The 11,086-nt window shown below is 46.0% G+C and overlaps 1 protein-coding gene across 1 annotated transcript in view; it reads left to right on the forward strand.

The window, feature by feature from the left end:
* The window catches only part of PLD4 (phospholipase D family member 4), a 19,932-nt gene extending 10,136 nt beyond the window's left edge, over positions 1 to 9,796 (forward strand). Inside the window, 3 exon segments of the mRNA XM_006036353.3 lie at positions 5,135 to 5,300; positions 6,998 to 7,094; positions 9,275 to 9,796. Coding sequence (XP_006036415.1) covers positions 5,135 to 5,300; positions 6,998 to 7,094; positions 9,275 to 9,489 — 478 coding nt within the window. The 3' untranslated portion in view covers positions 9,490 to 9,796.
* The last annotated feature ends 1,290 nt before the right edge of the window (positions 9,797 to 11,086 follow it).

Genomic DNA, 11,086 nt, shown 5'->3' on the forward strand with positions numbered 1-11,086 from the left:
CCTACACCTCCAGTCTGCCACCTTCCCTAAGAGTTCTTGGCTTCTGGCCCTGGGAGAAGCTGATTGTTGTGGTTGCACCATGATTTTGGGTAAGAACAGATGTCACCTGGTGTTGCATTTGTGCTGCCATAATGATTTTATGGTGACACAAATGCTGAGCAAATAGATGTCCCTTCCCTTTGTCAGTAGTGCGACAAAAAGTACTAACAAATGTTGCTGCTTTATTGTGGCCAACATCTATTTCCTCTGGGGTGCCAGAATGCAGGTGGCCTGCATCCCCTGCTGCCCTGGGGTCTGATCCTGTGCACCTGGGTAGGATCGGGCTCCTCCAGCCCCCAGGGCATCTGCCTGGCTTTTGCCTCCTACAGACACCCCGGGGGCCCATCTCTGTAAGCAGGGAAAGCCCACACAAGTCCCACGTGGAGTTATGGGATCCAGGGAATCCTAGGCGCCCCATGCCTCCACACTGGTATCCATATGAGCCCAGGCCTCTACAGTGGGACCTGCACTGACCCATGCTGCATACTGAGGCACAGGCCAGTAAGGGACCTGGCAGGGCAGGGGCACAGAAGCCAGGTACTTCCCACCACCCTGTGCCTGCACGCTGAAACCTGCGCTGACCTATGTCTCCATGTGAAGCACAGGTCCCAGCGCAGAGGCCCAGGGTGCTGGGGATTCCCCAGGACCTATGCCGTTCTGTGTTACCCTGTGCCACGTTGACCCGTGCCTCTGCTTGAAGTACAGGTCACCACTGGTACTGGCAAGGAGGCCCAGGATGATGCAGGAACTGGGGAGTTCCTGGCAATCCTTGCCTCCATGCCAGGATCTGTCAGTTTGGGACTGAGCCTTATGAATTTTCCAGCTCCCGCACTGCCCTTTGCCTCATTGCTGGGACCTATTCAGTGAGGGTCTGGGCCGAGTGGGGATTCCTCAGATCTCCCCACGCTGGGCCCCGTGCTGACCTGTGCCTCCACATTGCAAGGGGAACACACCACCCCTTGTCCCACATTAGCCAGGGGGTCCGAAGCAGAACAAGGGGCGATGTGTGTATCCCCCAGCAAAGCAGATTAGCTATGGTGGAACAGGTCCCATTGCAGCTGATCAGCTTTTGTTCGGCGACATCTATTTCTACCTTCAATCCTACTAATGACTCTTGATTCTGGTCTTACTGTATATCTTGCTAGTGTCTGTGCTCCTCTGCTTTCTTCCATTATACTTCAAATGAAGCCTGTATGCATTTCCCTCCCTTACATTACAAAGGCATCTATGATTGTCCAGGCTCTTCAAGGAGGGATGCACACCTGCCCAGGGCAGGGAGATGGCATTGTATGTTTGCTTCCTGCTTTGGGAACTAGCGGGAGCCAGAATTGTAAGCACTGTGGCTAGATGTTTTACATACTCTGTGTATAACCTTAGCTTTAACTAATTCAGAAAGCTATTAAGTCATTAGGTATTAAAAAGGAAAAACCTCTAAGCAGCACTTGATTGGGAAGTTTACATGTGGTACTTGATATGCATGGAACATCTCTGTGGTTCTCAAAGAACTGATAAGGAGAGATGATTATATGTAATTAGGTGCGCTTCGCTCAAAGACGCTTGTAAGGAAATGAGCAAGCCCTGAATTACTGTTCGTTTTATGTTGCTACCAACAGTCTTATCCTACTACGTGTCTTCTGGTATGATGATCACTGAGCATAAGGCTACAGCTAGGGGCTTCAGAAGCTTGTGGGGATGGAGATGAGATACAGATAGATGAAGTTGGCCTTAAAACAAATATTTAAAGTCTGTCTGCCATGTGACAGATACTTCTTCAAGTCAAACGATTCAGATAAATTCTGTTTTTCTGTCATAGATTTGATTGGACTTATTCCTTGCCTCCCGTTGTTTTGGATTAAAATTAGTTGTCTGACAACCAGTTATTTTCCCCTTAAAAATCCATTTGTTAATGCTGCTCATTCTCCACCTTGAGCCTTAATCCCTGGTTTGTGACATCTAGGGCTTCATCTGACACACGCGTGCATCTGAATGTCCTGTGGGACAAGGGATTGGGGCCCCAGATCATTTCCACAGCATCCAGCCATAAAAGGAAAAAGGCTTCTGTTTTTATAACTATGTGTTCATGAACTAGGGAGCTGGTTTTAAAATATGGAAACCATATTTTACAGGTGCCAGGAGGAATTATGGTCCCTGCATTCAGAGAGCAGAGCTCCGTGCTTCCTTTACACTCTTGTCCTGAATACTAAAGGGCAAGGAGAGATGGACAGGAAGTGGCACCATGTGCTCACTTCCATGTGCGATGCCTGGTGGAATAGGATGGAGGTAAAGTGGGAGCCATGGCTCTGTCCATAATACTTCCAAGAGGCTTTCTGTAGAACAGCTCCTGAGAGCCCCAGAGCTATTCACAGAACCAAGAAAGGTTCAACGATAAAAACTCACAAGCACAAATATAGAAACCCTTTAATAGCAAATTTAATAATGAAATACAGATGAGATATAAATCACTGACCAGTACAGGTAAGGCACATCAAGCAAATGATTACAATTTATAACATGCATTCATCTAAAGAAATATCAATCAAATTAACATTTGAGAGAATTCAAAAATAAAATTATCTTTAAGTCCTAACATTTTCAGAATAGCCTCTAGCAGGTTACTAGGGCTGTGTGAAATGGCTGTTTCAATTTGGATTTGGATTCAGCCATTTCAGAGTGATTCAGTTCGGTGTTTAAGGTCACTGTCCCGATTCAATTCGGGCAAAATTGTTTTGGAATTTTGATGCTGTTTTGGAGATTCAGCCATAGACTATAATGGGGAATCACTAAAATAGGTATAACTTTGTCATCTTTTGGCTGATTCAGATGAAAATTGCAGAGATGGTAGCCCCTTCTGAGGGCGTGAAGCCTCCAAGTTTCAAGGAGGTAGGTGCAGGGGGTTTTGTGAAACTGCACCTCAAACTGTTCAAAGCAAAACTCATATAACTTGCCGACAGCAGCAGCCTGCTGTCATCCCGTGCACAGATCCAGGGGCTTGCACCCCCCAGGAGGGCTGCGGCGCTCTGTTAGACTCCTGCCAGGGAGCATGGGCCCCCGGATCTGTGCGAGGGATGACAGCAGGCTGCTGCTGCTGGCTGGGACCAGCACTCGGTGCAGCCCACACCAAGTGCTGGGAGGACTGGTGCTGCTGCTGGCCCCAGCTGACAGCGGCAGCCTCCTGTCATCCTGTGCACAGATCTGGGGGTCCGCACCTGGGAGGGCTGCAGAGCTGTGCCGGACTCTTCCCAGAGGTGTGGACCCCTGGATCTGCACGCAGGATGACAGCAGGCTGCCCTTGCCAGTTGGGGCCAGCACCAGCACTGGGTTCTTTCTGGCTTTTGGCGTGGGCTCTGCCGAGCAGACTCAGGTGCTGGCCCCAGCCAGCAGCAGCAGCATGCTGTCATGCCACACACAGATCCTGGGGCCTGCACTCCCCAGGAGGGCTACAGAGATGTGCCAGATTTCTCCTGGGGGGGTATAGGCTCCTAGATCTGCACACAGTATGATGGCAGGCTGCCGAAGCTGACTGGGACCAGCACTTGGCGCAGGGCATGCCAAATGCTGGGAAGACTGGTGCTGCGGCTGGCCCTTGCTGTCATCCTGCACACAGATCTGGGGGCCCACACCACCCGGGAAGAGTCTGCACAGTTGTGCCCTCCCTCCCCCAGAGCACTGGGATTGGAAGGGATCTCAGGGACAGATCTCAGACATTGGCCAGCTACAGAGCAGTCCTTCCCCCACTTCTTCCCCCTCCCTCCTCTTAGTTTCTGTTTCCCTGCAAGCCCAGCTCCAAAACTGAAATTTTCAAAAAAGTTTCAGATGCTTTCATTTTGTTTAGGAGCTTTTTCTCAGTCTCCTGTTCTGATTTGGATTCAGTGTTTTGGGCATTGACATGGGCCAAAACACCTCTGAAATGAAACAGCTGCCAAAGTTTTGCACCGCCCTACAGGATACCCATTTTTTAGGGAAAAGGATATCTCACCAAAGTGGCAAACTAAGTTTTAAAAGAGCACTTATCTTGGTGCGCTGTTCAGCAAGAATTATAGTTCAAGGCTGTAGAGCAAAGATTCCAAGGTGAACTCAGATTTTTATCCTCTATTCCCTAGCTCACTGTCACAGAGCTTAGTAAGGCCCACATTTTAAAAGATGTTTTTAATAGGTTCTACTCAAATTAATATTTATGTGCCTATTTTTACTCCCTATTTAAGCTATATCTTTTCCTAAACCAGATCTAACTGACCACAAAATGTACTCCAAGCCACATTCAGCCTTATTCTTTTGACCTGTTTCACTTGCACTTTCTAAAATTATTCTTGTCTCTGATATTCATTTGCTTGCTCATTTCTTTGCCTCTTCTTGTCTTTCCCAAACATTGGTCAAGAGAATGCAAGCAAATGCTCCACCATATTGCAACTAAACATCTTAAAGTGTGCTATAATCTACTGCCCCTGACCCTCCACACTATCTTTTCGCTGGGTTGTGCCTTTTAAAGGTCTGGCCTTAGCACTATATTAGTGCTATAGTTACTTAGTTATCAGCAGGCGCATCTACATGAGATGTTTGCTGCAGAGCTGACTAATTAGCTCTACAGTAAAACATCAGCGTTTACACATGGAACGCTATGAGGCTGGAGTAAATTAATTTATTCCACCGCAGGATAGTACTTGTATATACAAGTACTATCCAGTGGCAGACTAATTTACTCCACCACAACACATGTGTAGATGGGGACCAAGCTGGCTGGGGCACAAGGGTACTTCAGTGCAGGGGATGCCTGCCAACTAGCCCCACATTGAAGCACACTCATGTCCCAGCCAACCCCTCAGCAACATGTTGAGCTGGGTCAGAGCATCCCCCGGCTGGCAGGCTGAGCCCCCTGGATCCCCTGCCAGCCCGGGCTGCTCTGACCTGGCTTTATGTGCTGCAGTCCCAGGAGCACGTGCAAATGCAGCACCTGGGAGCAATAAATTCTGGCGTAGTATGCACTAGTGTTTATTTTGTTGCATTAATTAGACATGTAGATGCATCCAGTGTAATGTTAGACCTCTTGATGGATGTGTTTTGAAAGTGCTTTTCTGTTAATTTACTTCCTTTCCTATAGATACTGGCCAGCTATCGATGATGCTCTGAGAAGTGTAGCATTCACCCGTAATGTACGCATCCGGCTTTTAATCAGCTGCTGGCTTCACACTGACCCCTCTATGCTCCATTACCTACAGTCACTGCTTGCTCTCAATGATCCAGATACCCGTATCAGCATAGAAGTGGTAAGACAGGAAAACTCTTGCTGTAATGGGCTGTACTTATAAGAAGGCAGTTCTGAGTGTGCATCTCTGGGAACTGTAGACACCGCACCCACGTGTGTTCTAAATGCGCTGCTGTGTACTAGGGCTGCGCGAAGCTTTGGCTGCTGATTCAATTCGGAGGAGATTCGGCCTGATTTGGTAGCCGAATCTCCAAATCCGAATTGAATCAGGGGACCAATTTAAAGGTCCAAATTGATTGAAAGCTCTCCGAATCTTTGGAAAACGATCTTTTGTCGACAATTCGGACAGTCCCCGGTGGTTGCAGCAGGAAGCTGCAGCTGGACTCCGTGCTGGTAAGTACTAGGGGCGGGGGAGGGAAGACTGGGGGAAGGGGACTATGAGGGGATCCCTGCCAGCCCCCACAAACCCACCAGCTCCCCCCTCCCCCCCCACGGCGGCCCCCCACCGGGCTCATGAAGAGCCCCCCATGCAGCATGGGGCAGTTGGGGGCAGCAGGGATTGCCCCCCCTGCCCAGCAGCACCCAGTGAGCCAGGGCTTTTTTTTTTTAACAAGTGCTGGGAGCTGGAGTGGGCGGGGCAGCGCGGGGGATGGGCCTGGCTGATTCAGAGATTTGGAGATTCGGCAGTAGCCGTATCTTCAAATCAGATTCGGCCGAATCAAATCAGGACAGTAATTCGAATCTTATCATTGTCCCCCGAATTGGCCGAATCCAAATCTGAAGCAAATACTAGCCGCTTTGTACAGGCCTACTGTGTACATAAATTCAAATGTTTGCCTGCATAAATAGGTTTACTTATTGATCTTACAGCCCCAGCCCTTTCAAAACTGGGCCCAGGTAGAATTTTCCAAGGAACTGGTGGCATTTATTTAAAACTAGCTTGCAATATGAATCCAACTACATAGCTATTTACAAGGCAGGGTTGCAGACTGAGCACCATTTTTGTGACAGCTTACACGGCACGTGAATGCACTTCACACCCAATATCAAATTCCACAGCATTACTTCTTGTGGTGTGAGGTATTCATCAAGTGACACTTTAATTAATACCAAGCACAACTCGGGATGAACGATTCTCCTCACTACCCACCTACCTACAAATTAATCACTGCACCAGTGCTAAGCAATACTTAGAAATGTATCAATGGCTGTTGGGACCTCCTAACATGGGGTGGATACAAGGAGAGAAGACTGTAACAAGATCAAGATGGAGGACTATTTAGTGGGATAACAAAAAAAAGACTTCACATGTAATTTTTAATTAGAGTTTAAAAACATTAAAAATCTTTGTTACTCTTTGCAATACCTCTCCCTGTCTGGGGTCAGTCTATTCAAGCACATAATAAAGTAGCAATGAATGATGACTGGAGATCAGTAATGCTATTAAACAGCTGCCTAGAATTACACTTAGTTGTCTTTCCTGTAGCAATAGTTGTTTCAGTGATGGAACAGTGTGAAATACACATTATCCTTAACTGATCCCACTGGATTATCCAATGATGCATACAGTGGAGTCATCATTTTGTCCAAGTTAGTTTTACTGGATATGTGTAAAATCTTTTCTAAATCATCTTAAGCCAGAGCTTTTGTAGATTCAATTCTGTTCTGGAAAACAGGGAAAGTTTTCAGTGTCCAATAACATTATCTATGCTTTGCTCAAATAATGCTGTGTGCGCTTTGTAATTTCCTTCCATGCAGAAGCTCTTCATTGTTCCAGTTCTGAATCACACGAACATTCCTTATGGGAGAGTGAATCACAACAAGTACATGGTCACTGATAAGGAGGCCTATATTGGTAAGCACCCTGCTGCTCTAAATGTGAATAGTTTAAGACATGATTAGAACAACAGAGTTAGAACTGAAATGGGATTGGGTGAAATGTCAAATGTTAGCTCAGTTTATCAGGAAAAAGTACAGAATCATAGCACAGTGGATAGCAGTTGGCAGAATCTCTGCACTGGATAGAGGAGCAAAGATATGATGGGGCAGAAGCGGAGGGAGGGGTGGGGAATAATGTCAGACAAAATCAGCAAGAGCTTTATTTCATCAGATTGTGAACCATTAAGAATGAAATTAGACAAGTCCTGGCCCCAAATGAGCACAGGTAACTATTTCTGTAGCACACTAGTAGTGAGATGTGTATCTAGAGTCACACAGTGACAGTTAATGTTCCAGTGAAAAACATTATCTTGCTCTAATAAAATCATTTGTTGTCAGGAATCCACTTTACTGGGTATGTGTTCCTGGGTATTTGTTAAACAGAACTCCAGGAGCAGATTTAAGAAGACAGCAGCTTCAGTCACTACTAAATTAGTAACTGGCATTTATTTTTCCCTCTCATAGTAGAATTGTAGACCAGAGTAAGGGGCTAGAAAAGGCTTGGTAGGTCACCTGTTTCATCTGCTAGCCAATGTAGGATGGTCTCCTATTCAATTACTTTCTGAAGATAGAAACAGGTAGTTTCTCAGCAAATTTATTTTCTAACCAATGCTCATTTTGGAATCATTTATAGATTTGTTTAGGTAAGACTGGCCACAGGAGACACCCTAAAATAGGATTTATGATATATTCACAGTGCTTAATGCTATGTGGCAGGGGGGCTTCTGACAAAGCATCAGGGATCATATCCAACTAGGTCTCTATCTTTGAACATCTGGTTAATGGGTCCAGCACAGTACCTGTGGGTCCCACCTGTGTATCTAACTCACCTGTGCAGTATTTATCTGGAGCCCACACTTTTTTTTTAGCAGGTTCAGCTTTGAAAATTGTTTATTTATAGCCATTTCCTTTTGAAGGAGCAAGAACTTTAGGGCAGTTATAGATGTGCTCTGGGAGGCAGGGGAGGTGGGGCTTTAATTGGCACAGGTCCGAGAGCCGTGCTTATTAAAGTACCCAGAGTGTCACATGTATCAGCATTTCCACTCTGAAACATGGCAGCGGGGCACGTTGAACTAAAGCTCGTTGAATGAGCTTTGGTTTAAAGCTCCCCGCCACCATTTTTCAGCACGGGGATGCTGATTTACAGGACACTGGAGGCTGCTGGAGCACGGTGATGTCCACGCTCAATTAATCGAGTCTGATCCAACATGCTGTAATTACAGCGAGTCAGAGCAGCCTCCCTGCATGTGTATAGGAGTCCTTAGAGACTGCTTTGTTAGCAGGGCAGCTCAGGCCCCATTGAAGGGAGGGGGATGGAAGAGCGAAATACATGAGCCCAAAACAAATGTTAGATTTGATTTCCCTCCCCATCATCTTCATAGCTAGGGACCTACTGAAATCAAGGAAGCAGGCAGGTGATTTTGCAGGCTGATAGTGGTGCCCGCTGCCATTTTCATGGTTTTACACAGTGAGGCCCACCCCACGCTGATGATTGGCCAAGGGCCCCCAGCAGCAGCCCAACCCCTCACTGCTGATTGGCGGAAAGGGCTGCCCTTCACCAGAGGGCTGCTGTTCATGCAGTTTCACCCCTCACAGCTGATGGGTGGAGAGAGGCAGGGTTGCACAATGGGTAGCCCTCTTGGCTAGTCAGCAGTGGAAGGAGAAGGGGGTGGCCACCATCTGTGTGCCAGCTGCTGTGAGAACTGCTGGCTTCCACTGGACAGCCAGTATTTTATTTTCAGTAAGTTGTTTTTTTTTCTGGCAATTCCACCAAAAATCACAGGGAACTCCACTTTTCGTGGAAAGTGATTTGAGCAGGTCCCTACTGATAGCCAAACCGTATTCATTGCTATAATAGGGAAATCCAGTGCCTCTCAGTCACTGGCTCCACTGAATGAGGCCCATGGAGAACCTGTAAGTCAGGTCACTTGTATTTAGGTACCTAAATAAGGATTTGGGAATGTAAAATGAGACCTCAGGCTTGATAATTTTGTCCACCATCATGCTCCCATTTTCTCATCTGCCTGATAAAATAGTTGACATAACATCATATTTATTTTTTCAGTGTGACTAAACGTGATGTTTTCTACCCTGTAGGGACTTCCAATTGGTCAGAAGATTACTTTACTAATACAGCTGGAGTAGGGCTGATTATCAACCAGGTCTCAACTGATCCCTCCAAAAAGAATCCATCAATGCAAGAGCAATTAAAAAATCTTTTTGAACGAGACTGGAATTCCAGATACTCGGTGAATTTGGAAGATGGGCATCAACAGAAAGACTGCCTATGGAAAGGTGGATCCCAGAGTTAATCAGAAAGTTCAATATATTTATGTTTCTATGTTAAACTGAAGATTTTTATATGTAAAATAATTGGTATTTTACCAATATGGTATTGGTATTATGGTATTATTTTATATGTAAAATAATTGGTATTTTCAACCAATTATTTCAATCATTTCAATGATTTGTCAAAGAAATAATTTCCTCGTGTTCTGAGAACTTCTCTTATTTCAGAGCACTTGTATAATCAAATCATTTGTGACAGTGTCTAAAATATTCATATGCTGCACTTGATTAGCTCACCAATTGTGTGAAATAAATATGTCCACATCTGGGCAACACACTATCCAGTATTAAGTGATCATTTAAGGAATAACTTGATCCTAATGCAATCGAGCTTCAGAAAGACATAGATATATCTGTCCATGGGCTCTTGAACTCTGTGTTACCAGCCTTGAGGAGACTTTACAGGTCAACATTAATGTTCCACTGACATAGGGTTACTGAAGTCCTGACATTAGCTGTGAGTCAAAAAAGGATGCCTGGGGTGCTAAAGGTCAGATTTTAAAAATTACCTTGGCACTAAAAATACAGATAAGCTGCTGGTGGGATTTTCTAAAAGAGCTATGTGCTAAAATCTCAGTGGAATCAAAAAGCGTTAAGTGACCAAGTCCTAAATATTTTGGCTGGCTCCTTAGGTCAGCCTGGAGGTGTCTGCATCTTTCAAGACTCCCCTCCCACCATTAGAGGGTGGCTGGAGCCAAGAGCTGATGCCCAAATGGAGCTAGGGCAAAGCCACTTCCATCCCCAGCACCAGAGGCAGATTTGAGTCATGGGGAGGCTGCTTTTTTGTGGGTATCCTTTCAACTATGCCACCAAGTGAAGGAGTCTTAAGCAGCTCAAATGCATAGTGCTTTCTGCGGAGTAATCTCATAGTCCTGGTCATCCACGCTCACTAGACGGGCTGTACTAGGGGGGGCTGTAAGAAAGGTGCGGCGGTCCCTTGGGGTGTGGGTGTGGGACAAATTACAACCCACATTATGGCTGCATGCGTCTCTGTCTCCATCATACCATCACTTTCCCTGATCAAAGTCCATCCATGTTTGCAATTAGTCATCGACTGATACATTTGTTCATTTCCCATGGCATTTTTTTCAAAGGCTGCCTGTTGATTTGAATTAGCAGTGGGAGCCAATATAGCACACATTGAATGCATCTACACATGCACTTTACTGCAGGTATGTGTAGATGCTGCACCTGGAAGCAGCTAACTCCAGTGCAAACTGTGCTACAGTTTATCACGTCACATTAATTGCATGTGTAGATACACCCACACATAAGCAATAAAGCAGTGTGCCCCAAAATTTTCCAGCCCAAGACACACTAGTGTTAATAAAAATTTTCTGCGGCACACCTGTTAAGGCATTCCCCATCCTCATACCTATTGTAGCTCATTGCCACGGTTAAATTCCACGGCACGCCTGTTCATTTCTGACGGCACACTTTTGTGCCACGGCACACTGGCTGGGAAACACTGCAATAAAGGCTCAGAGCAGCAGAGTCAGATGCTGGTGTCGTGAAAAGCCAGAGTACCAAACGTGGCTCAGCAAACTTCTTTAAGGCTTC

Source organism: Alligator sinensis, unplaced genomic scaffold, assembly GCF_000455745.1.
Source record: "Alligator sinensis unplaced genomic scaffold, ASM45574v1 scaffold890_1, whole genome shotgun sequence".
NCBI lineage: Eukaryota > Metazoa > Chordata > Crocodylia > Alligatoridae > Alligator > Alligator sinensis.